General features: G+C 42.5%; 2 protein-coding genes across 4 annotated transcripts in view; both read left to right on the forward strand.

Moving 5' to 3' along the window:
- MED1 (mediator complex subunit 1) overlaps positions 1–15,627 on the forward strand; it is a 29,102-nt gene extending 13,475 nt beyond the window's left edge. Inside the window, exons 8-17 of the mRNA XM_059380697.1 lie at positions 188–262; positions 742–815; positions 2,375–2,464; positions 3,524–3,635; positions 4,870–4,994; positions 5,251–5,369; positions 6,163–6,364; positions 8,692–8,787; positions 8,896–9,001; positions 10,786–15,627. Coding sequence (XP_059236680.1) covers positions 188–262; positions 742–815; positions 2,375–2,464; positions 3,524–3,635; positions 4,870–4,994; positions 5,251–5,369; positions 6,163–6,364; positions 8,692–8,787; positions 8,896–9,001; positions 10,786–14,038 — 4,252 coding nt within the window. The 3' untranslated portion in view covers positions 14,039–15,627. The remainder of the gene's footprint in view (positions 1–187; positions 263–741; positions 816–2,374; positions 2,465–3,523; positions 3,636–4,869; positions 4,995–5,250; positions 5,370–6,162; positions 6,365–8,691; positions 8,788–8,895; positions 9,002–10,785) is intronic.
- A 3,050-nt stretch (positions 15,628–18,677) lies between these two features.
- FBXL20 (F-box and leucine rich repeat protein 20) overlaps positions 18,678–25,039 on the forward strand; it is a 100,436-nt gene continuing 94,074 nt past the window's right edge. Inside the window, exon 1 of one of the 3 annotated variants that reach the window (XM_059379750.1) lies at positions 18,678–19,721. In XM_059379750.1, the coding sequence (XP_059235733.1) occupies positions 19,674–19,721 (48 nt within the window). In that variant the 5' untranslated portion in view covers positions 18,678–19,673. The other 2 variants (XM_059379751.1, XM_059379752.1) reach the window with 2 other exon arrangements.

Below are 25,039 nucleotides of genomic sequence, written 5' to 3' on the forward strand. Positions count from 1 at the left end.
AGCTGAAAAGTAATTAGTTGTGGAACTGGCTCATCATTTTTATTTTTAACCTACCTGGGATTCTGTTAACTAGCCTGGCTCTTTCAAACAGAATTGCCCTCTAGGCTATGTTAATGTTTGTTTGTATGTATGTGTAGGTATATATTTTTCAACTGTTTGACTCTTGTTCTCTTTATCTATGTTCTAGCAAACTGAAGACTAAAATGTACCTGGCTCTCCAATCCTTAGAACAGGACCTATCTAAAATGGCAGTTATGTATTGGTAAGACGGGCTCAAGTGTCAATTCCATATGACCCTGGGATACTTTGTTCTCAAAGCTCTTCAGCTAGGGGGTTGCTAGGGTACTACATTACCTTACAGCTGCATAATATTATGTATTTTACCTATATCGTATATCTTGTCCATCTCCTTTTACTTCCCAAATGATTGCATTTCATTTTCTCAGTATGTCTAAGTTGTTGGTTGATACTCCATCAGTTTTATTTGAAGACTTGTCAAACCCGGCCTCACATCTGATAAATAATAGTCTAGTTGTAATTTTTGTTCACCATATTACAAACTGGTTTATACTTGTAAATAATCTCTTTACCTTAAAAGTGAAATATAATTGTTATACGTCCAGTTATAGAACAACTTATTAAGATAGTATTCTAAGACTTTTAACAGCTTCTTATTAGGGCATTGTGCACTAATACCTTCACGGCTTTAATACAAGCAAACATAGATCATTTGTCTCACAGGAAGGCAACCAATGCTGGTCCCTTGGATAAGATTCTTCATGGAAGTGTTGGCTATCTTACTCCAAGAAGTGGGGGTATGTGATCCTACTTTGCTTACTTTGAAAAATATTTATTTATAAAAGATTTTATTTATTTATTTGTCAGAGAGAGTACAAGTCAGAGAGAGCAGCAGACAGCAGGGGAAGCAGACTGCCCACTGAGCAGGAAGCCCAATGGGGGGACTCAGTCCCAGGGTCCTGGAATCGTGACCAGAGCCAAAGTCAGACGTTTAACCAACTGAGCCACCCAATCATCCCAATTTCATTTTATTTTTTAAAGACTTTACTTAGGGGCGCCTGGGTGTCTCAGTGGGTTAAGACTGCTTTCGGGGCACCTGGGTGGCTCAGTGGGTTAAGCCGCTGCCTTTGGCTCAGGTAATGATCTCAGGGTCCTGGGGTCGAGTCCCACATCGGGCTCTCTGCTCAGCAGGGAGCCTGCTTCCCCTCTCTCTCTCTCTGTCTGCCTCTCCATCTACTTGTGATTTCTATCAAATAAATAAATAAAATCTTTAAAAAAAAAAAAAAAAAGACTTTGCTTTCATCTCAGGTCATGATCTCAGGGTCCTGAGATCGAGCACCACTTCAGGCTCTCTGCTTAGCAGGGAGCCTGCTACCTCCTCTCTCTCTGCCTGCCTCTTTGCCTACTTGTCTTGTCAAATAAATAAATAAAATCTTAAAAAAAAAAATACTTTATATATTTGTCAGAGAGAGAGAGTGTGCACACAGGCAGGGGGAAGGAGAAGCAGGTTTCCTGCTGAGGAAGGAGCCCATGTGGAACTCCATCTCATGACCCCAAGATCATGACCTCAGCTGAAGACAAGACACTTAACCGACTGAGCCATCCCCTTCCCTATTTGTTAATTTATTTTTAAAGATTTATTCATTTATTTGTGAGAGACACAGAAAGAGTGTGCAAGTGCATGTGCGGGGGAAAGGGCAGAGGGAAAGGTAGAGAGAATCTCTAGCAGACTTCCTGCTGAGCACGGAGCCAAGATCATGACCTGAGCGGAAATCAAGAGTTGATCACTTAACCCACTGAGCCACTGAGGCACCCTGAAAAATGTAAAAATGTTTTATTTTAGTTAAGGTGTCATTACATTTATACCTTGGGTTATAAGCAGAGGGAGAAAATTACCAGTCATTTGTTTATTTTTAAATGGTTTCTAAGGTGTTAATACCTGCCTTCCCCCAGTTACATTTTTATTTTATTATTATTGTTATATATATATTTTTAAATATTTTATTTATTCAAGAGAGAGTGAGTGAGAGAGAGCATGAGAGGGGAGAGGGTCAAGGGAGAAGCAGACTCCTACTGAGCTGGGAGCCCGGACTCAATCCCGGGATGCCAGGATCATGACCTGAGCCAAAGGCAATCACTTAACCAACTGAGCCAACCCAGGTGTCCTCTATCCCCGTTACACTTTTAAACTGTGAAGTAAATTATTGCCATTAGATTCAATATTTAGGCTTCCATCATATCTCATAAGTTGTTTTGGAGCATATGAAATTACTCTCTCATATATAGTTTTGTAAAAATAGGAACGTTTTTGTTTGCAATTTACCTAATAAAAATAGTGATGTTTTATTTTGTGTAGGTCATTTAATGAATTTGAAGTACTATGCCTCTCCTTCTGACCTGCTGGATGATAAGACTACATCTCCCATCATTTTGCATGAGAATAATGGTAAGACTTTAACTGAAAAGCAACTGAAGGTTTTGCTCAGTGTTTTAAAAATATTTAAAATAATTTGAATGCCTGAGCCTGGCTGTGTATTTCCTGATTTGCTACTTCGTAATAAGTTTGCCATCTTACCAAAGTTTGCTGTTCCTGTCAGATTTTGTATCTGATTCACATACACACATACTCTTAAGTATATATACATGTATGTGTACATACATATAATAATAAAAGCTTAACAGGTGCTTTTGAACAAGTAAATGAATGAATGAAAAGCCGTAAACCATTTGACTTGAAATAATCCCCTTTAATCAAAGGTGAAGAGATTAGCCAACTCACTAAAGAATACAATAATGGATATTATTTTCTATTTGCATTTTTTATTTTTTATTATTTTTTTAAGATTTTGTTTATTTATTTGAGAGACAGAGATCACAAGTAGCCAGAGAGGCAGGCAGAGTTGGGGGTAGGGGGACTCCCTACAGAGCAGGGAGCCCAATGCGGGGCTCGATCCCAGGACCTTGGGACATGACCTGGGCCAAAGGCAGAGGCTTTAACTGCTGAGCCACCCAGGTGCCCCTCTATTTGCATTTTTTAAATTTTATTTCTTATTAGAACAAAGGAGAAGCTTGAACTCACAACCCTGAGGTTAAGACCTTAGATGAGATCAAGAGTCAGATGCTTTACCAACTGAACCACCCAGGCACCCCCGTTTGCATTTTAATACACTGAAACAGTGAGAAACGGCTTAATACTTCATTTGGTCCCTTTGTTGTAACTTAAGTCATTGACTATCCTATAATCATAATTCTATTTAAATGCATTCTGGAATTGGAAAAAATAATTAAGTGTTGGTAATGAGGCTTTAAATTTTTTTTTCCTTTGGACTGCATTGTTTCCTATATTTTGTTTTATTTACTGACAGAAACATTGGTTGTAGAGGTATTATCTGGCAAATTAGGGCTGACAGATTAGCAGAAGTTAGCCTGATTTTTGTTTTTAAATGTTAAGATCCTTGTAATTTGTGTTACTTTGGAGAATACTCTTTTTCTTTCCTATTCTCAGTTCCTCGATCGCTGGGCATGAACGCATCAGTGACAATTGAGGGAACGTCTGCTATGTATAAACTCCCAATTGCACCATTAATTATGGGGTCACATCCAGTTGACAACAAGTGGTAAGTTAAGTATAATCCTAGCAAAGTTCATTTTTTCAACTTCAAGCCAGACAGAGATCACAAGTAGACAGAGAGGCAGGCAGGGAGAGAGGAGGAAGCAGGCTCCCTTCTGAGCAGAGAGCCCTATGCAGGGCTTGATCTCAGGACCCTGAGTTCATGACCTGAGCAGAAGGCAGAGGCTTAATCCACTGAGCCACCCAGGCGCCCCTGAAACAAGTATTACTTTGACTTGCCTCTTTCCTCACTTGACTTTCTAGAGATTGATTTTTTATTTTATCCATTTAATTTCTCTTTTCATCATCTATTTGAATGTTCCTCTGTGAAGTCTGTTTATAGAACACATTGTCTATCCTGAGAGAGAAAGAGAAGAATTGTACTACTTGTAATTCCAGGGGTTTAATGACTGCTTTTTTTCCTTATGTTGATCATGGGGCTTCTGTTGATTGGAATACTAACTAGAGACTCAAGATTGATGCTTGATTAAATACTTTAGGGTTAATAAATAAGATGTTTTGCAGCTGGGGGAAGAAAGTTAAAAGAGTGAGCTTTTTTTATGATTTATTTATCATTTATTTATTTGAGAGCATGTGTGTGCATGTGTGCACACTAGCAGGGGGGAGGAGGAGAGGGAGGACAAGTAGACTCCGCACTGAGCACAGAGTCCGATGCTGGGCTCATTTTGGAGCTTGATCCCATGGCCCTGAGGTCATGGTTTGAGCTGAAATCAAGAGTCAGGGAGAGGGGCACCTGGGTGGCTCAGTGAGTTAAGCCTCTGCCTTCGGCTCAGGTCATGATCTCAGGGTCCTGGGATCGAGCCCCACATTGGGCTCTCTACTTAGCAGGGAGCCTTGCTTCCCCTTCTGTCTCTCTGCCTGCCTCTCTTCCTACTTGTGATCCCTCTCTCTCTGTCAAATAAATAAATAAAATCTTGAAAAAAAAAAGTCAGATGGATGCTTAACTGATTAAGCCATTCAAGTGCCCCAAAAGTGAACTTTTTTAAACCTTTTTTTAGAATTTATTTAAGTAATCTCTACACCCAGTGTGGGGCTCATACTCATGACCTCAAGACCAAGAGTCCCATGCTCTAGCAATTGAGCCAGTCAGGTACCCCAAAAGAGCGAACCTTTGATAGGCTTTTGTTAAATGATATGGGCATGTTTAAGAATGGGTGTTTAGATTTTTCATTTTTATATGAAGTCAAAATCCAACCAACCCCCTCCTTTTTTTTTTTAAGGACCCCCTCCTTCTCCTCTATCACCAGTGCCAACAGTGTTGATCTTCCTGCCTGTTTCTTCTTGAAATTTCCCCAGCCAATCCCAGTATCTAGAGCATTTGTTCAGAAGCTTCAGAACTGCACAGGTGAGTTTTAAGCATCAAGAACTAATTCTTGTTAAAAATTGGAAAAACAAACTTCAAATTCAGATGATCTTAGACTTTCAGTCTTGGCCTCAAAGAAGTACTGATGGGTATAAATGTCATGGTGCTTTGTACTAGTAAATGCTCAGTAAGTACTTTTTTAATAAATGGATAAATGAAATAGAAGTTATGAAAGGAAAACTGAGCTGTCAACATTTTGATGTTATTGTGATCCTTAGGTTGATCCTTATTTTTCCAGGAATTCCATTGTTTGAAACTCAACCAACTTATGTACCCCTCTATGAACTAATCACTCAATTTGAGCTGTCAAAGGATCCGGACCCCATACCTTTGAATCACAACATGCGATTTTATGCTGTAAGTAAGGCTCCATAGATTGTTGTAGGTTATATTTGAACCTATGATCAGAATCTTCCTTTATAGGATTACTGAGGTCAGAAACGTTCCTTTGGACTACTGGATCATATCCTAGTTCCTCATTCAGGCAGGAAATTACAGAAATTTCTGAAACATACGAAGAAAAAGAACATGAGCTTCCAAGTCAGGAAGTAACAATGTACATTTCATGGCCAACATTTCAGATGAAATTCTCTTAATAGTATCCTGAACTTTTATAAGTTTGTAAGTAGCTGTTAAGAATTCTTAATGTGTAATTCTTTTAAGTGTCATGAGCTTTAATCTGAAAACATTTTTCAAGTACATACAGAGAAGAAAGTGCTAGAATGAATAAAATAAGGAGGATTCCAAAACCTCATCTGGACTTGAATTTATTTGAATGTTTGAGGAAAGTCTAAAGTAGTAGTTCCCAAATTCTGATTGTGTTACAAATATATTATACAAGGTATTTTATTAAAAATAGGGATTTTGCACTTATAGTTTAGGGGCTCTTTTATATAGATTTTTATATAGTTTATAATTTTGTTGGGTTAGGAAACCACTAATAGAATATTTATAGAAAAGGGGTCTTTTCGGCCAAGTGAGTAATCGGCCTTTATAACATTAGCTGACCAAAGAATTCACTGGGGATTTTTATTATTCACTGAGAAACTGCTGGTGATTTTGAGGAGTAGTGGTTTTTCCCAGGATATTTTGTGGTTGGAGCACGATGGGTGAGTAAATAGTGCTCATTTCCTTTGTTCTTTTTGCCCAGGCTCTTCCAGGTCAGCAGCACTGCTATTTCCTCAACAAGGATGCTCCTCTTCCAGATGGCAGAAGTCTACAGGGAACCCTAGTTAGCAAAATCACCTTTCAGCACCCTGGCCGAGTTCCTCTTATCCTAAATCTGATCAGACATCAAGTGGCCTATAACACCCTAATAGGAAGTTGTGTCAAAAGAACTATTCTGAAAGAAGGTATTGCCTTTGCTTTTGATATACCTACTGGCAAACGGAAACTGTTTGTTCTCATGGTTCTCTAATTTGGTGGCTTATCATATCTTCTGTGGAGCTTTTATAACTTGTTTCCAATTGCAAGTGAACTGAATTAGAACCTCAGTGGGAGGAGTTGGGAATCTAGTTTAAGCTCCACATATAATTATGATGGAACTTATCCATAAATTGGCATTTGGAAACCACTGTGGGTTTTTTTTTGTTTGTTTTTTATAGTGGACTTAACTCTTTTTCTGCATACAGTAATATAATTAGGTACCTACAGGCCTGAATCTTACAATAGGTATAGAAGGTAGAACTTGGGATGCTATGGGAAGAGATGATTTCTTTCTCTCTTTATTAAGGAATCTCTAATTCATAACCCCAAGATCAAGAGTTGCATGCTCTGCCAGGTGGCCCAGAGATAATTTCTTGAGATTTAAATTTTAGGTGGTTATGACAGTGCTTGCCAGCTTTTAGTCCTGCCTGAGTGTTTCCTGTTCCCGTTCTTTGGGGAACTTAAGCATATAGCTTAAAAAGGGGTAAGACCCATGCCCTTTTCTTTTTCTCCTAAGATTCTAGAATGCTGATAGTTTTCAAACAGTCTGCTGTTAGAATCCCTGATGAAACTTTTAGCTGCTCTTATAAACTATAGTTAATTTTTTACCTTAGTTGTAAAGCACCTCATTGAGAGAGCTGTATTAGTGTGAATGGCAGGCAAAAAAGAAACAAAGAAGGCAAATCAGAAGATCTCTTTTTTGGGAATAAGAATTGTTTTAGGCGGGGATCCCTAGGTGGCTCAGTTGGTTGGACGACTGCCTTCGGCTCAGGTCATGATCCCAGAGTCCGGGGATCGAGTCCCGCATCAGGCTCCCAGCTCCATGGGGAGTCTGCTTCTCTCTCTGACCTTCTCCTTGCTCATGCTCTCTCTCACTGTCTCTCTCTCAAATAAATAAAATCTTAAAAAAAAAGAATTGTTTTAGAGGGCTGCCTGGATGGCTCAGTCAGTTAAGTGTCTGCCTTCAGCTCAGGTCATGATCTTGGAGTCCCAGGATTGAGCCCCATGTTGGGCTCCCTGTTCAGCGGGGTATCTGCATTTCTGTCTCCCTTTGCCCTTCTCTGCTGTGTTCTCTCTCTCTTGCTCAGTTTTTCAAATAAATAATAAAATCTTAAAAAAAAAAAAAAGACTGCTTTAGAAATGAGAAATATTAGAGAGAGTAATGACACTGCATGTGTGCAGGTGTGCTTATGACCTTTCTATTTCATGTATTTGAATCCTGGGAGAATTCTCCAACTAGTTTGAGGGCATCTGGAAATAGTTTTTGTAAGATAGTTATTAAGTTAGTCCTGCAAGATGTGTGCTTTCTCCCAAGAAAGTATGTGATCCTTTTCTCTGGGCTGCCAGTATATTTGGCTTAACGACCTATGATGATAGTTAGGTATTATATGTGTATTTGGCATAAGGATGTCATTTTATTTATTTACTTACTTTACAGATTTTTTTTATTTTAGAGAGACCACAAGCAGGGGAAAGGGCAGAGGGAGAGGGGGAGAGAACCTTCAAGGAGACTCCCTTCAGAGCCCTGAGATCATGACCAGAGCCAAAATCAAGAGTTGGCTGCTTAACCAGCTAAGCCACCCAGGCACCCCATGGATATGATTTTAATTTTTTTAAAGATTTTATTTATTTATTTGATGGAGAGAGCACAAGCAGGGGGAACAGCAGGTAGAGGGAGAGGGAGAAGCCAGCTTGTGATCTCTCTCTCTGTCAAATGAATAAATAAAATTTTTTAAAAAAGATTTTTTTTATTTATTTGACAGACAGGGATCACAAGTAGGCAGAGAAGCAGGCAGAGAGAGCGGGAAAGCAGGCTCCCCGCTGAGCAGAGAGCCTGATGTTGGGCTTGATCCTAGTCTGATCCATGTGTTCATTTATATATTGTCTGTGCCTTTTTTTTTTAAGTTTTTTTTTTTTTTTTTTAGAATGAGAGAGTGTGCGGGGTGGGGAGGGGCAGAGGGAGAGAAAGAATCCCCAGAAGACTCCCTGCTGCATGGAGTCTGATTTGGATCAGACTAGGGGGAGTGGGAGAGGTGGAAGCTGAGCAGGGAGCCCAACGTGAGGCTCAATCCCAGGATCCTGGGATCATGACCTGAGCCGAAGGTAGACACTTATGACTGGGCCACCCAGGTACCCCTGGGATTTAGTTTCTAAGGAGACAGAATTTCGTTCTGTATACTTAGGGATTATTATTTACTAGTGTCTAGTCTTTTATCTGGTTGATTATTTTATGATCCTTTACTTTGCCTTTTAGATTCTCCTGGCCTCCTCCAATTTGAAGTATGTCCTCTCTCAGAGTCCCGTTTCAGCATATCTTTTCAGCACCCTGTGAATGACTCCCTGGTGTGTGGTGAGTTGTGAGGGAGCACTATTCTTAGGGCAGTGGTTTGGTCCATTTATCTTCTTTTTGAAGTCAGAAACTGAATTTCTCTCAACTCTTACATATTTTGTCTTTCAGTGGTAATGGATGTGCAGGACTCAACACATGTGAGCTGTAAACTGTACAAGGGGCTGTCAGATGCACTCATCTGCACAGATGACTTCATTGCCAAAGTTGTTCAAAGGTAGCACTGGCCCTTTTCCATCAGAGTCCCATTAATGCTGTTTTGAGAATCAGAGTGAATGGGAATTAGGAAGAAAGAATTTAGTCACAGCTTTGAATTCACCTTTCTCTGCTTTGAGATTCAAAAGCAATGTAAGCTTTGGTTTTTTGATTCTGAGAGTAATAGGAAATAAGGTAGGTAACTTTAGGTCCAGTGTTAAGGTTGTTTTAGGAGGAGACAGCTGAAATAAGATGTAGGGTTCCCCCCCAACTTTGCAACACTTTTTAACATATGTAGTATGTCAAATGTTGGCATGTGGGAAGATACTTAAGCCAGTCTGCTTCCCACAAACTTTAATATGTAATTTTGAATTTTTCTAGAATAGGTGCTTGTGGTCAGTTTTGTGAATAAATTTTATTGGACCATAGCCCCATGTGTTCATTTATATATTGTCTGTGCCTTTTTTTTTTAAGTTTTTTTTTTTTTTTTTAGAATGAGAGAGTGTGCGGGGTGGGGAGGGGCAGAGGGAGAGAAAGAATCCCCAGAAGACTCCCTGCTGCATGGAGTCTGATTTGGGGCTTTATCTTGGGATTCTGAAATCATGACCTGATCACATCAGCTGACTGAGCCACCCATGCATCCCTATATATTGTACATGGTGCCTTTTTTTATTGTCCCCCCATGGTGTCTTTTGAACTAAGATGGCAGAATAGTTGGACAGAAACCACGTGATATTCAAAAGCCTAAAATATTACTATTTGGTCTTTTAAGAAAGGTTGCTAAAAATGTTCTAGAGCAGAGTGTTTTAGAAAATACATTATTAAATTTATCTGTAAGATAGAAAGTGCTTTGCTTTAAAATAATCAAGATTTTATGCCAGTAATAGCATTTTTCACAGTATAGGTTTGGGATGATCTTAGCCATTAAGGTTTAGAATTTGTTGGCTCAAGGGATTATTCTAGTGGTTCATTAATTAAGAGAAATAGCATATCCTATTAATCACATGTGAAGCCCCAAAGGAAGGCATTTTCTTACTGAGTTCATTTTTTTTTTTTTTAAGATTTTTATTTATTTATTTGACAGAGAGAGAGATCACAAGTAGGCAGAGTAGCAGACAGAGAGAGGGGGGGAAGCAGGCCCCCTGCTGAGCAGAGAGCCCGATGCAGGGCTCAGTCCCAGGACCCCGGGATCATGACCTGAGCTGAAGGCAGAGGCTTTAGCCCACTGAGCCACCCAGGCGCCCCGTCTTACTGAGTTCATTATTATCAGTTTTCTTTTGATTCAGTATGACATCTAATTTGTACTCTTGTTTATGTTTGTGGTTTGGTTGGTTTTTGGTAGTGCTTCAAAAGAGGTTTTGAGATTGCCTACTGATACAGATTCTTTTTAGAATGAATTTGCTCAGAGCTCTGGCATTTTATTTTATTTACTTATTTTTAAAATTTATTTATTTTTTAAAAAAGAATTTATTTATCTGACAGAGACATAGTGAGAGAGGGAACACAAGCAGGGGGAGTGGGAGAGGTGGAAGCTGAGCAGGGAGCCCAACGTGAGGCTCAATCCCAGGATCCTGGAATCATAACCTGAGCCGAAGGCAGACACTTAACTGGGCCACGCAGGCACCCAGCTCTGGCATTTTATAGAACTATTTCTGGTTATTTGCCTTACCTGAGAATTGCATATTGCAAACCTCTGAGGGCATATCTGAATCAAAGGCAGAATTAAACCCTGCTTTCCCAATAAGAATTGTTTTCCTTTAGCAGCTAATACACTGCTAATTTTGTTTTTTCTATCTTATCTTACAGATGTATGTCCATCCCTGTGACGATGAGGGCTATTCGGAGGAAAGCTGAAACCATTCAGGCCGACACTCCAGCACTGTCACTCATTGCAGAGACAGTTGAAGACATGGTGAAAAAGAACCTGCCCCCGGCTAGCAGCCCAGGGTATGGCATGACCACAGGCAACAACCCAATGAGTGGTACCACTACACCAACCAACACCTTTCCGGGGGGTCCCATTACCACCTTGTTTAATATGAGCATGAGCATCAAAGATCGGCATGAGTCGGTGGGCCATGGGGAGGACTTCAGCAAGGTGTCTCAGAACCCAATTCTTACCAGTTTGTTGCAAATCACAGGGAACGGGGGGTCTACCATTGGCTCGAGTCCGACCCCTCCTCATCACACGCCGCCACCTGTCTCTTCGATGGCCGGCAACACCAAGAACCACCCGATGCTCATGAACCTTCTTAAAGATAATCCTGCCCAGGATTTCTCAACCCTTTATGGAAGCAGCCCTTTAGAAAGGCAGAACTCTTCTTCCGGCTCACCCCGGATGGAAATATGCCCGGGAAGCAACAAGACAAAGAAGAAGAAGTCATCAAGATTACCACCTGACAAACCCAAGCACCAGACTGAAGATGACTTTCAGAGGGAGCTATTTTCAATGGATGTTGACTCACAGAACCCTATCTTTGATGTCAACATGACAGCAGATACGCTGGATACGCCACACATCACTCCAGCACCAAGCCAGTGTAGTACTCCCCCAACAACTTACCCACAACCAGTACCTCACCCCCAGCCCAGTATTCAAAGGATGGTCCGACTATCCAGTTCAGACAGCATTGGCCCAGATGTAACTGATATCCTTTCAGACATTGCAGAAGAAGCCTCTAAGCTTCCCAGCACTAGTGACGATTGCCCACCCATTGGTACCCCTGTGCGAGATTCTTCAAGCTCTGGGCATTCTCAGAGTGCCCTCTTTGACCCTGATGTCTTTCAAACCAATAATAATGAAAATCCTTACACAGATCCAGCTGACCTAATTGCAGATGCTGCTGGAAGCCCTAGTAGTGACTCTCCTACCAATCATTTTTTCCCTGATGGAGTAGATTTTAATCCTGATTTGTTGAACAGCCAGAGCCAAGGTGGTTTTGGAGAAGAATATTTTGATGAAAGCAGCCAAAGTGGAGATAACGATGATTTCAAAGGATTTGCATCTCAGGCACTAAATACTTTGGGGGTGCCAATGCTTGGAGGTGATAATGGGGAGACAAAGTTTAAAGGCAACAGCCAAGCTGACACAGTTGATTTCAGTATTATATCAGTGGCTGGTAAGGCTTTGGGTCCTGCAGATCTTATGGAGCATCACAGTGGTAGCCAGAGTCCTTTATTGACTCCTGGGGACTTAGGGAAAGAAAAGAGTCAAAAGCGAGTAAAGGAAGGGAACGGCACCAGTAATAGTAGTCTGTCAGGGCCAGGATTAGATAGCAAACCAGGGAAGCGCAGTCGGACCCCTTCTAATGATGGTAAAAGCAAAGATAAACCTCCAAAGCGGAAGAAGGCAGACACTGAAGGAAAGTCTCCGTCTCACAGTTCTTCTAACCGACCTTTCACTCCACCTACCAGTACAGGCGGATCCAAGTCTCCAGGCAGTTCAGGAAGGTCACAGACTCCCCCAGGTGTTGCCACACCACCTATTCCCAAAATCACTATTCAGATTCCTAAAGGCACCGTGATGGTGGGCAAGCCCTCCTCCCACAGTCAGTATACCAGTAGTGGTTCTGTGTCTTCCTCAGGCAGTAAAAGCCACCATAGCCATTCTTCCTCCTCCTCTTCCTCATCTTCTGCTTCCAACTCAGGCAAGATGAAAAGCAGTAAATCAGAAGGTTCATCAAGTTCCAAGTTAAGCAGCAGTGTGTATTCTAGCCAAGGGTCTTCTGGATCTAGCCAGTCCAAAAATTCATCCCAGTCTGGGGGGAAGCCAGGCTCCTCTCCTATTACCAAGCATGGACTGAGCAGTGGCTCCAGCAGCACTAAGATGAAACCTCAAGGGAAGCCATCATCACTTATGAATCCTTCTTTAAGTAAACCAAACATATCCCCTTCTCATTCAAGGCCACCTGGAGGCTCTGATAAGCTTGCCTCTCCAATGAAGCCTGTTCCTGGGACTCCCCCATCCTCTAAAGCCAAGTCCCCCATCAGTTCAGGTTCTGGTGGTTCTCATATGTCTGGAACCAGTTCAAGCACTGGCATGAAGTCATCTTCAGGGTTAGGATCCTCAGGCTCATTGTCTCAGAAAACTCCCCCATCATCTAATTCTTGTACAGCATCTTCCTCTTCCTTTTCCTCAAGTGGTTCTTCCATGTCATCCTCTCAGAACCAACATGGGAGTTCCAAAGGGAAATCTCCCAGCAGAAATAAGAAGCCGTCCTTAACAGCTGTCATAGATAAACTGAAGCATGGGGTCGTCACCAGTGGCCCTGGAGGTGAAGACCCAATGGATGGCCAGATGGGGGTGAGCACAAATTCTTCTAGCCATCCAATGTCCTCCAAACATAACATGTCAGGAGGAGAGTTCCAGAGTAAGCGTGAGAAAAGTGAAAAAGAAAAATCCAAGGTTTCCACCTCGGGGGGTTCAGTGGATTCATCTAAGAAGACCTCAGAGTCAAAAAATGTGGGGAGCACAGGTGTGGCAAAAATTATCATCAGCAAGCACGATGGGGGTTCTCCCAGTATTAAAGCCAAAGTGACTTTGCAGAAACCTGGGGAGAGTAGTGGAGAAGGGCTCAGGCCTCAGATGACCTCTTCCAAAAACTATGGCTCTCCACTCATCAGTGGTTCCACTCCAAAGCATGAGCGTGGCTCTCCTAGCCATAGTAAGTCACCAGCATATACCCCCCAGAATCTGGACAGTGAAAGTGAGTCAGGCTCCTCCATAGCAGAGAAATCTTATCAGAACAGTCCCAGCTCAGATGATGGTATCCGACCTCTTCCAGAATATAGCACAGAAAAGCATAAGAAGCACAAAAAAGAAAAGAAGAAAGTAAAAGACAAAGATCGGGACCGGGACCGGGACAAAGACCGGGACAAGAAAAAATCTCATAGCATCAAGCCAGAGAGTTGGTCTAAATCACCCATCTCTTCAGACCAGTCCTTGTCTATGACAAGCAACACAATTTTATCTACAGACAGGCCCTCAAGGCTCAGCCCTGACTTTATGATTGGGGAAGAAGATGATGATCTTATGGATGTGGCCCTGATTGGCAATTAGGAACCTTATTTTTTAAGACAAAAATGGCCAGAGAAAAACTAATAAGTTTATAGGCAAACCACCATAAGGGGTGAGTCAGGTGTGATTTTGTGTTCAAGAATCTTAAATGGCATGGCTTTGACACCGAGCTGGGTAAATTTAGAAAGGCATAGCCAGACCCTACTAAAGAGACCATAGGGTTTGATTTTGGTTACCAAGAATCACTTTTTCCTTTGCCAGAGAAAAAAGAGGAAAAAAAAAAAAGTACTTGCTTATGAATGGGAGGGGGTGGGTGGGGCATAGGGAGAGGGAAGGGTGGGAAACAGTTTTGTGGGAAATATTCATATATATTTTTTTCTCCCTTTTTCCATTTTTAGGCCATGTTTTAACTCATTTTAGTGCATGTATTTGAAGGGCTGGGCAGCAAATGAAAAAGCAATACATTCCTTGATGCATTTGCATGAAGGTTGTTCACTTTGTTTGGATAGTTGTCCATTTGAGGCATGGGCAAATGAAGGACTTTGGTCATTTTGGACACTTAAGTAATGTTTGGTGTCTGTTTCTTAGGAGTGATTGGGGGAGGGAAGATAATTTTAGCTATTTATTTGTAATATTTTAACCCTTTATCTGTTTGTCTTTATACAGTGTTTCTAATTCTATAAGGTTCAGGGTTCAAAGTAATGGGAGGTGGAAGAGCAAGGCTTATTTGGTGGTAGGGAGCCTGTAGCTTGTGCTGGTACTGTAGCATTAAGCCCAAACAGATTAGTCAGAGTCCACCTTTGGAGTTAAATAGAAAAACCAAAATGGTTTTTGTTTTAGGAGGTTTATCATAGGGTTCAGACATCATAGGAATATTAGGAGTTACCTCTCTGTGGAGGTACTGATTTATATTCTCTTTTGTCCTTTAATAAAGGCTGGGCTGGCTTTTTGGGAAGTAAACATGTTTTCAGATGCAGTAAGGTTTAATGTACAGCCTCCCTGACCCAGTGGCATGAAAACCATTACAGAATTAAAAGTTCTCCTATTTCCACAATGTGCCAAAAGTCCATATCCCAGCATTTTGTTTGTAGGAGAACTGATGCCATTCCTGAGAGCTGGGCTCCTTATTTCTCTGCATCACATGGAGGAGGAGTCCAGACTTCAGTCACTCCACTGTATGCTCCCTTAAATAAAACAGTAAAAAATTTGCAGCCATAGTTCACTTAAAACAATTTCAAGCTCACTTGAAGTATTGGGGGCCTGGAATGCTAGGTGGGCATGAAGATACACCCTTGCTACTATGTAGCAACTCAATTGGACCTTTTTGGAGGAACAGGTCTGAGTCTGGATTCTGGGGGACATCAATAAGAAGCCCTTCTCATAAATAAAGAAATCCAGGAGACCATTTGAGTGCAACACAAGTTCTCAGTATTTGGAGGGTCCTCTCAAAATTCTGCGGCCTTACTTTGATTTTGACACCTGCACTGTGCCATTCCTGATGATTCCATTCAGGATCTGTATCAGCAGGACGGGGCACAGTCCCCAGCACAACTCTTCTGGATTAAAAAAAAAAAAAAAAAAAAAAAAGCCAGGTGATTCATTTGTGTGTGTGTGTGATAAATGGAGTGACTTCATCAGATATTGAAGAAGATTTCTATATTCAGCTCTTTCTGCAGGTTGGAGTTAGCATAGAGTTGGAAAATCAGCTTTGGCGTTCTTTCCTGACTGTCTCTGATTTCCTCTAGTGTTCTCCCTTTTCTGGTCATCAGCTCTCAACAACTCTGCCACTTTTGTGTCCCAAGGTAATAAGAAGTAGGAAACGAAACATTGCAAAGTGGAGCAAGAAAAGTTATCGGTTACCGTATCAGAGTCAAATGTCTTGGGTGACACTAAGGAGGACATGGGCAAGGTGATACCAGAGTGCTTTATCTTGTGATGCTGATACAGTAGCAGCCTCTCAAACATATAACCAGGTTGGATTTCTCACAAGTTTCTCACCTAGTTTTGAATCCTATCCCATTGGTTTCTGCAGAGGAAAAAAAAAATGTTAACATGGTTTTTAAGTTTGTTCTGGGTGGGGAAGATCTTATGGGGAATGTACTACATATCAGGGGCTCAGCTTCCCCAAGCAGAGCCAACAGATACCAAAATGAGTAAACTGGGAAGCTTTTTCTCTCTTTCTGTCTTCATCCCAGATCAAAGAATCCCGAGTTAGGATCTGGATGAAGGATAAGCCCCTGAATTGTCGATGGGCACACCCCACACACTGACCCAGCATCTGAACTTGCTTAACAGGGAGCCGGGGCTAACCTGCTTCACCCTGCCTGAGAACCAGGGAGCACTGCATTTCTCCACAGGGTGGAGGAGAAGAGGCAGAATAAACCAAGCCTGGGACACCTCCCTCCTGTCTAGGTGTCCTCACTCTCCTGTTTCAAAAGACTGCAAGGACATGAAGTCAACTTCTACCTGTCTGCTGCTGCTGGTGTCTAATGTATTCTTAGTTTGACCTGATTCCTTTTCTGTCTTTTGGCTTCATGTTAGGGGTTCTTGGTCAAAACCTGCTCTGATGTACATGAAGATTTCAGGTTCAAGATCCATGTGTTTTAAAACGTATTTTATAAACGGGAGAATTGAAGCAGGATATAATTGCCAAAACTGGCCTTGAGGTTAGTGACTCTTGGAAAGATTTTTCCTTAAGGCCTAGGTGTGAAAATTTAGTGCAGCAATATCATGAATTCTCAGAAGCAACCCTTTCAAGGGAGGCAGTGAGTCACACAGTATCCAGTCAAGTCACTTAAAGCAGAGGACAGTATAGGGAACTTTCACAATCCCTGGGCAATCTCATTTTCTTTCTCCTTTTTTTTTTCCCTCTTCAACTCTTCTACCCCCTTATTTCTACCCTTGAGTTAGTTTTTTGAGGGGTAGGAAGTACGTAACATCTCAGAAGCTAGGTTGGGAAACGTGCTTAGCTGTAAAAGCTGGGCTTTGTAATTTTGTGTTTTAGAAATGTACATCAGGAGCAGTTGGGGAGGGTCTTTTCTAAAAAAAAAAAAAAATCTTTCAAATTTGATTTTCTGTGTGTATGGCCGTTCTGTAAATATTTTGGGGTTTTTCATTTTTTTGAAAGTAGACAAAATCTGGGATTTTTCCCCCCAAAACATTACAAAAGAACCTGTTTATTTACATGCAAATAAACTTATTTGATAAAAAGTAATATGCCTTCGTGTAGTAAATTTTTAACCTTTGAATAATTTTCATTCAACTTTTTAAAGGATTTTGTTAATTTTTAGAGGGAGGAGTTGGGGGAGGGGCAGAGAGAGAGAGAGAAGCAGACTCCCTGCTGAGCAGGGACCTAGGTGGGTGGCTTAACCCTGAGATCATGACCTAAACCAATCAAGAGTCAGCAACACAACTTACTGAGCCACCTAGGTGCCCCTACTCGGCATTTTAAAAGTCCACCAATCAGAAAAAATTCAATCAGAAAGTAAGTCTTTCCTGAGTATTACTCAGGTTAGCTGGAAAAGATAATTGAAACCTGGAAAAAGACCTGTGAAAATTTTCTTCATTTGATTTATCTGCTTGAGCCAGTTTTATTATCTTTTGCAAAACTTAGTCACCAAACTCAATAATTGGGAGAAAATTGTTCTTAGATCAGATGGGACTGAAAAAGCTGTATTTATCTTAGTGAAGTTAAATAACATTAAAAGTAGCAGGCAGGAGAGAATAATAACATCTAGACCTGGGTTTGTGGGCCTGAGAGTTTCCTAAGCTAGGTTCCTCCATTAAGAAGCCCTTTCTAGGACAAACATGAGAAAGTTGAAAAATGCTTGAAGAGTTAGGTAATAAAGCTTCCAGTTTGAATATGCCTTTTTTATTTTTTGTATTTTATTTTTATAATTTTTACTTTTTTTTAAAGAGCAGGCGCACCCTGCTCTTTTTTAAGGGGTGGAGCTGGCGGATGGGGAGGGTCAAAGGGAGAGAGAGTCTTTTTTTTTTAAGATTTTTATTTATTTGACAGATCATAAGCAGATACACAGAGGCGGTGGCGGGGGGTGTGGGGGGAGGGAAGTAGGCTCCCCGCTGAGCAGGACCCTGGGATCATGACCTGAGCTGAAGGCAGAGGCTTTAACCCACTGAGCCACTCAGGCGCCCCAAAGGGAGGGATAATCTTTTTTTTTTTTTTAAGATTTTATTTATTTATTTGACAGAGAGAAATCACAAGTAGACGGAGAGGCAGGCAGAGAGAGAGAGAGAGGGAAGCAGGCTTCCTGCCGAGCAGAGAGCCCGATGCGGGACTCGATTCCAGGACCCTGAGATCATGACCTGAGCCGAAGGCAGCGGCTTAACCACTGAACCACCCAGGCGCCCAGGGAGGGAGAATCTTAAGGAGACTCCACGCCTAGCTGCAAGCCCAAGAAGGGGATGGATCAAACCACCTTAAGATCATGACCTGAGGGGAAATCAAGAGTTGGATGCTTAAAGGACAGAGCCACCAAGGTGTCCCAGAATATGCCTGTTTTTTAAAAAAAAAAATCTCCAGCACAGTTGCTCTTCAATGAGCTCATCTCTTTTACACATATTTTATTTTTTAAGATTTTATTTATTTGACAGACAGAGATTACAAGTAGGTAGAGAGGCAGGCAGAGAGAGAGGGAAGCAGGCTCCAGGACCCCGAGATCATGACCTGAGCCGAAGAGAGGCTTTAACCCACTGAGCCACCCAGGCGCCCCCACATATTTTATTTTTAAGTACTCTCTACACCCAAGGGGGCTTGAACCCACAACTTCCATATCAAGAGTGGTAGGCTCCACCAACCCGGCTAGCCAAGTGCCCCAATAATCTCTCTTAAATCAGATTCATAACAATCCAGTCACTAAAGCGAATTAAAAGAGGTATGAAGACAAACATATTTACTTTGGAAATACAATCAGGGACAGCGATCCTGCCAGGACTTCTGGAATTTATGATACATTTTCTAATATTTCATCTTTGGTACATGATTTTGCAGTTTGTCGCTCTAAAAGAGGGTAAACTTATTCCTTATTTCATGGAAATTTGATCATAAATTACAAGACCTTGAGGGCTGGCGTTGCTAAAGTATAATAGTATGATGACACAAACTAGCTTTTATGGAAGGAGCCTAGGAGTCAGACGAATGTCGTAATTTCCACTGGCCAAGCGCCCCCGCCTACTCGTTAAGACACGCTTGTTTCTCCCGCCAAAGTGACGTCAGGATCAGGTTCTCACCAACCAGAGCCCTGATTGGAGGATGGGAAGGCACTAAAACCCATTGGGCGCCAGCGGCAGTCTGGTGGCGGAGGGGCGGGGGAAGCCAAAGGCACTTCAGCCTCGTCTGGCCCCCCCAACCACCAAAGCGCGTCCTTCCCCCAGCTAAAAGGAGTGGTCGCCAAGCTCCTGCGACCCCCTGACCCCAAGGCGCGAGGTGCGGTCTCGCTGTATATTCTTGGAGCAGAGGGTAGCGCAATTACCCCCGCCCCCGTCCTCCTGATCCATGCACAGGGAGACCCACGCCCTGCGGCGGCCCCCCAGGCCTCCCTGCAACACCCGGTAATGCAATCCACGGGGGCGGGGGAGGCGGCGGCAGCTACAGCAACGACGGCGGCGGCGGCGGCAGCAGCACTGCCTCAATCTAGAGACAACCAGAAAGCGGAGGAAAATGGCTCCGAGCAGGGACCGCCTGCTGCACTTTGGGTTCAAGGCGACAGTGAGTGATAGGGAAAGGGAGTTGGGTGGCCGGGAAGGACATACGTGGCTGCACAGGCTACCCGGAAAGAAGCGATAAGACTTAGGGGGCTGGGAGGACTTGACAGAAAGCTCAAGTGCTTGCTGGGTGGGTGCGTGCTCTGTCGGCGAAGGGGATTAGATGGGCTCCAGTACTATGTGCAGTTGCCCTGCTTTCCTCACTCGCGAGCACGCGCGTACTCACACCCTCCCCACAGCCCCTCCCATACACAAATACACACAGACAGATAGGCACTTCCCTTCCTCTCCTTCTCGCGGTGGGCTTGCGTGGCTCGGAGGCAAGAGCCGGCTCGCGCCGCCGCCGCCGCGCTCCGGCTGCTCCCGGGCGGACAGTCGCGGACTGCGCCCGGGAGTGGGGGAGGGGTGGTCCCGCGCCGCCGCCGCCGCCGCCGCGCGCTCCTCCTCCTCCCCTCCCCACGCCGTTCCAGGGCCCGGGCGGCTCTGCCCAATGAGGAGCGGCGTTGCTGGCAGGTGGGGAGTGTTTTTGTTTTGGGTTGAAGTTGAGGCTGAGGAGAGAGAAGAGCTAGCGACGAGCAGTCGTCGCCGCCGCCGGCTCTGCGGGAGGTGGAGGAGGCCCCGCCGGAGCCGAGAGGTTTCCCCTCCCCGCGAACGGCCCCTGCCCGCCGCTCCTCTACCTCTTCCCGGTCCCGGAACTCCGGGGCCTGCCCGGGGCCCCAATCTTTGCACTCCGCACGCCGCAGCGCCCGGCCCCGGCCGCACCCGCCGGCCCCATGAGGAGGGACGTGAACGGAGTGACCAAGAGCAGGTTTGAGGTGTGAGCCTGGTGGTGGTGGTGGGGGTTTGGGGCGGCGTGAGCAAGGCGATTCCCGCTCTTGTGCCCCGAAAATTTCGCTCCGCACGGAGTCTCCTCCCTTGCCTGGCGCCGTCATCCACCGACCGCTTGGGTTGCCAGACTTCTTCCCCCTTTTTCGCGACCCGAAAGCCGGGTGCAGCCCAGCTTTTCTAGTCCTCCGGGCTGGTCGCCTCCAGCCTGTTCCACGAGCGGGCCCCGGCTAGGGATTAGCTCTGGCGCCCTAATTCCCCCCTCCCCCCAGTATCACTCAGCTTTCCATTCTTTACACAACCCTTGGCTTGCCTCCCTTCACCCGGCAGAAAAAGCATCACGGCTCCGATCAACCGGAGCTGGCTTCTTTTCTTTATGCCACCTTCTTCGCGAAGCGAGAGGGAAATTACGGGCCAGAGGGCCATTTCTCAGAGTTTCAGAGACCTTGGTTAAACTGGGGAAGTGGTGGGTGGTAGACAGGGATGATAGGGACGACCACGAGTTTTCGTTGCGGTGTTTGGTTTGGGTATTGTTCTGATACTTCCTCTTCTTTCCCGTTTAGTCTGTACTTTTGTAGCTCATTGTTTCTGGGAACTCTTAGATGTGTACGGTCTTTGAGGTTGGGACGAAGGTTGGAGAGACTTCAAAAAATCCATTCTTTAAAAACTTTTTCTCCTTTGGCGAGAAGGGTTTGTAGCTAATGGAATGGAGGAATGAATGAGGAAATAGGAAAACACCTGAAAGCGTCTTCAGTGAGTAGTTACCGTGTTAAGGAAGTGATTCCTTTGGGAAGTGAGGTATTCTAACTGCGTGTGAATTTCAGTAGAGTTTACTGAGGGTATAAGGGAAAGAAACTTCTACAACTGGAAGAGTAAATGTTACCTAGCCCTTTCTGGCAGAGAATCAGACTGACCTGGGATCACTCACAGCTCAGTGTACATCTCACTTGGTGTTTTTCTTCATTTCCATTTGAAGGATGAAATTGTAAGACCCTGAGACAGAAGTTTAAGGAAACTTGCCCACCAGGTGCGGGGTGTGAAACTGTTACCTAAGGGTCTTCAGTTTAGTCTGTTCCTTGGTTTCTTTTTATGCTTATGGGGAAACTATTTTGATTTATTCATGAAGATCTGGGTAGAAAGTGTTGGGGAGAAGTTTAAATTCAGAGTGCTACAGTATTACTGTTGGAGGTGCGGAGTGGAGAAAAATGAAGAAATTGGCCCCTTTAGAGTTTTTGTATTTAATTTAATCATAGGAAGAAAATATAGTAGATATAATTTGGTGTTTACTTGAACAGAACTTTAGATTGCCTTGAAGTAGAGAGATCCAATAAGCTTAATTTAGGGTGGTTTTGTATGTAGTACTACTGTATGGTAAAAGTACAGACCATCATTAAAATTATTGAGTGGACTTATAGCAGTTAACAGGAATCTTGAAAAAGAAACCCAAATACTGAAGATCAGAGTGGGGGATATAGCCTTTTGCCGTTGAAGTCTGCATTTTGCTATTTTCTTTTAGACTGAGTTATTGTTGGAAGGAGTTCTTTTGTAGTATGTGTTTTAAAATTAAATTGCTGCATCCTATTTTTGTAATTACCTTATATTTTAATTTGTAGTTTACTTGCAGTGGTGGTACTATCATAATAAAATTGATTGCCTTGTTAAGTATATCTGCTTACCTTGAACTAAACCAATGGAAGCTTTCTAAAGGTGTCTGATAAGATAAAGAATAAGAGGGGATTAAAAAACCCTCCTTCTACAGTATTCATGATTAGTTTTTGGTTTATAAATATTTTAGTCTTTTATTATGATAAGAAGGGGTCCAGTTTACAAGCAGTAAAACAAGCTGTTAGGTCTCTTATGAAATAGTAAACTTACTGCTAATTCATTGAAAACATTTTAAATATTTAGTTTCAGTGGATAAGACATATAGACAAGACAGTCTTTTCATATCTAAAACATTTACATCAAGTTACCTTGTGTTCTTTTTTTAAGATTTTTATTAGTTTATTTGACAGAGAGAAAGAGACAATGAGAAAGGGAATACAAGCAGGTGGATTAGGAGAGGGAGAAGCAGGCTTCCCGGGGAACAAGGAGTGGGATGTGGGGCTTGATGTGGGGCTTGATCCCAGAACTCTAGGATCATGACCTGAGCTGAAGGCAGACACTTAATGACTGAGCCACCTAGGTGCCCTCAGGTTACTTTTTTAATTCTCAAAGTTACAGAATGGTTTTTAAAGGACCGATAGTTTTATGATAGTAAGTATAGCTGATCCCTGAGAATTTTTTTTGAGGGGAGGACATTTTTGTAGCAAATAATAACTCATTTCAAATTATGGTTAATACAGAAAGTGAAAGATTATTGTTTTATTTTTCTTAGTCACTTTTTTTTCTGGGTGGAAGATTGATTCATTAAAATCTTAGAAGGAATATTATGTGCATTATTCTTTTGGATGTTGTAATGCAGGCCACACACTTTAAATCTCATGCTCAGGTCTGGAGCTGTAGAAAAAAATTTTTAAGTGAAAATAAAGGGAGTAGAATACTCCAGACATGGAGCCAGATATGTAGCATCCTGTAGAATAGCCAGAGTAGACGATAGCCAGGTAAAAGAGCTAAAGAGATAGAGATGTGAAAATTTATTGTTCTTTGCTATATCACGTTGGCATTAACTTTCCACAAAAGTAACTCTTATAAGCTAACACAGTGCTGACTAATGTGTCTCTCAGTTGAAATTCTTCATCTAAATACTTTCTATTACATTACTAATAGTATATATTGTTGCAAATATTGATAATTTCCTTTCAAACTTAATTGAATCCTGATGTCACTCCCTGAGATAGGTGTTTTACCTCAGTTACTTGTAATTCTCACAATTCTGTTTTACCGTTGAGGAAAGCGGGGGCCTAAGAAGTGCTCAAGTTGCATAGCTAGTAAGTGGGGGAGCCAAGATTTGAACCTGCTCTCTGTCCTTCTGCTCTGTTTTTAGCATAACATAGCATAAGTACCCATAAAATGTGTGGACAATTACTTTCCTACATTTCTTCATCCAGTATATTTTATTTTGTCTTTGCTATCAAGAATGAAGTTGTCCTTCATTTGAAGTACTATAATGCGTGTTACCTTTTAAAAAAAAGTTTAGGGGGGAGGGGAAGGGGGAAAGCGAGAGAGAGAATTTTTTTTTTAAAGGTTCTACTTATTTATTTGACAGACAGAGATCACAAGTAGGCAGAGAGGCAGGCAGAGAGAGAGGAGAAAGTAGGCTTCCTGCCCAGCAGAGAGCCCAATACGGGCAGATGCCAGGACCCCAGGATCATGACCCTAGCCAAACGCAGAGGCCTTAACCCACTGAGCCACCCAGGTGACCCTGAGAGAGAGAATCTTAAGCAGGAGCAGACACCATGCCCAGTGTGGAGCTTGACTTGGAGGGCTGATCTCACAACCCTGAGGTCATGATCTGAGCTAAAATCAAGAATTGGATGCTTGGATGCCTGGGTTGTGCAGTCCATTAAGGTCTGCCTTCTGTTCAGGCCCTGATCCTGAGGTCCTGGGATTGTGTCCCACACCAGGCTCCTTGCTCAGCGGGGGATCCTGCTTCTCCTTCTGCCTGGCATCCCCTCTGCTTGTGCTCTCTTGCTCTCTCTCTCTGACAAATAAATAAAATCTTAAGAAAAAAAAAGTGTTGGATGCTTAACCAGCTGAGCCACCCAGATGCCCTTATGTGTGTTACCTTAACACTCAGATTAGTTACAGACAGGTATAAATATCTAAGCTAGCCCTCAGATCTTAAGTTTAGATTTTTTTCAGTAAAGCCTCTCCATTTCATCGTTGTCTTAGTAGCTCCATCATAAGATGACAGTACTGTCGGAGTAAAATTTCTATCCTTTTGGGTTCATTAAAAAGTCTAGTTACCTATTATGAAAACATTAACCAACATCACAGATACTATTGACAGTTTAAACGGTGCCTGGAAATGTTATAATTCATAAAGTTAGGAAATAAGTTCCAATTGGGATAGTTTGAATCCCTGTTCATTACTGTTTTTTCATTATACCTCACTGCTGCCTTGATAAATGTATAAAATTACAGCCTGTAAGATTAAATTGTACTACTTATTTGCCTACTTAAATATTAAATTGTACTACTTATTTGCTTCATTTTATCAAGAAAGTTTGTCTAAAACAAGAAAAATCATAAAATCTGGTATTGCAGAAAGAATACACTGTGTTGGGAGTTGAAAGAACTGGATGTTAATCTTAATTTTTGCCACAAATTAACTATAACTTTGGTCGTTTCTTTTTATTTCTCCAGTCTGCTCATTTCCCTCCTTTGAAAAACAAAGAAGTTAGAATCAGTTGTTGTGGTTCATTTTATTCCAGAATCCTGTGAATCTGTAATTTTTTTTTTTGAATCTGTAATTTTTAAAAGAAAATTGGAGGATCACATTTCCTTGGCTGTTTCTCCTAAAACAGCCACTCCAATATTGTTAAAGTTTGTAGG

The sequence above is a fragment of the Mustela nigripes genome, chromosome 16, assembly GCF_022355385.1.
Source record: "Mustela nigripes isolate SB6536 chromosome 16, MUSNIG.SB6536, whole genome shotgun sequence".
Classification (NCBI taxonomy): domain Eukaryota; kingdom Metazoa; phylum Chordata; class Mammalia; order Carnivora; family Mustelidae; genus Mustela; species Mustela nigripes.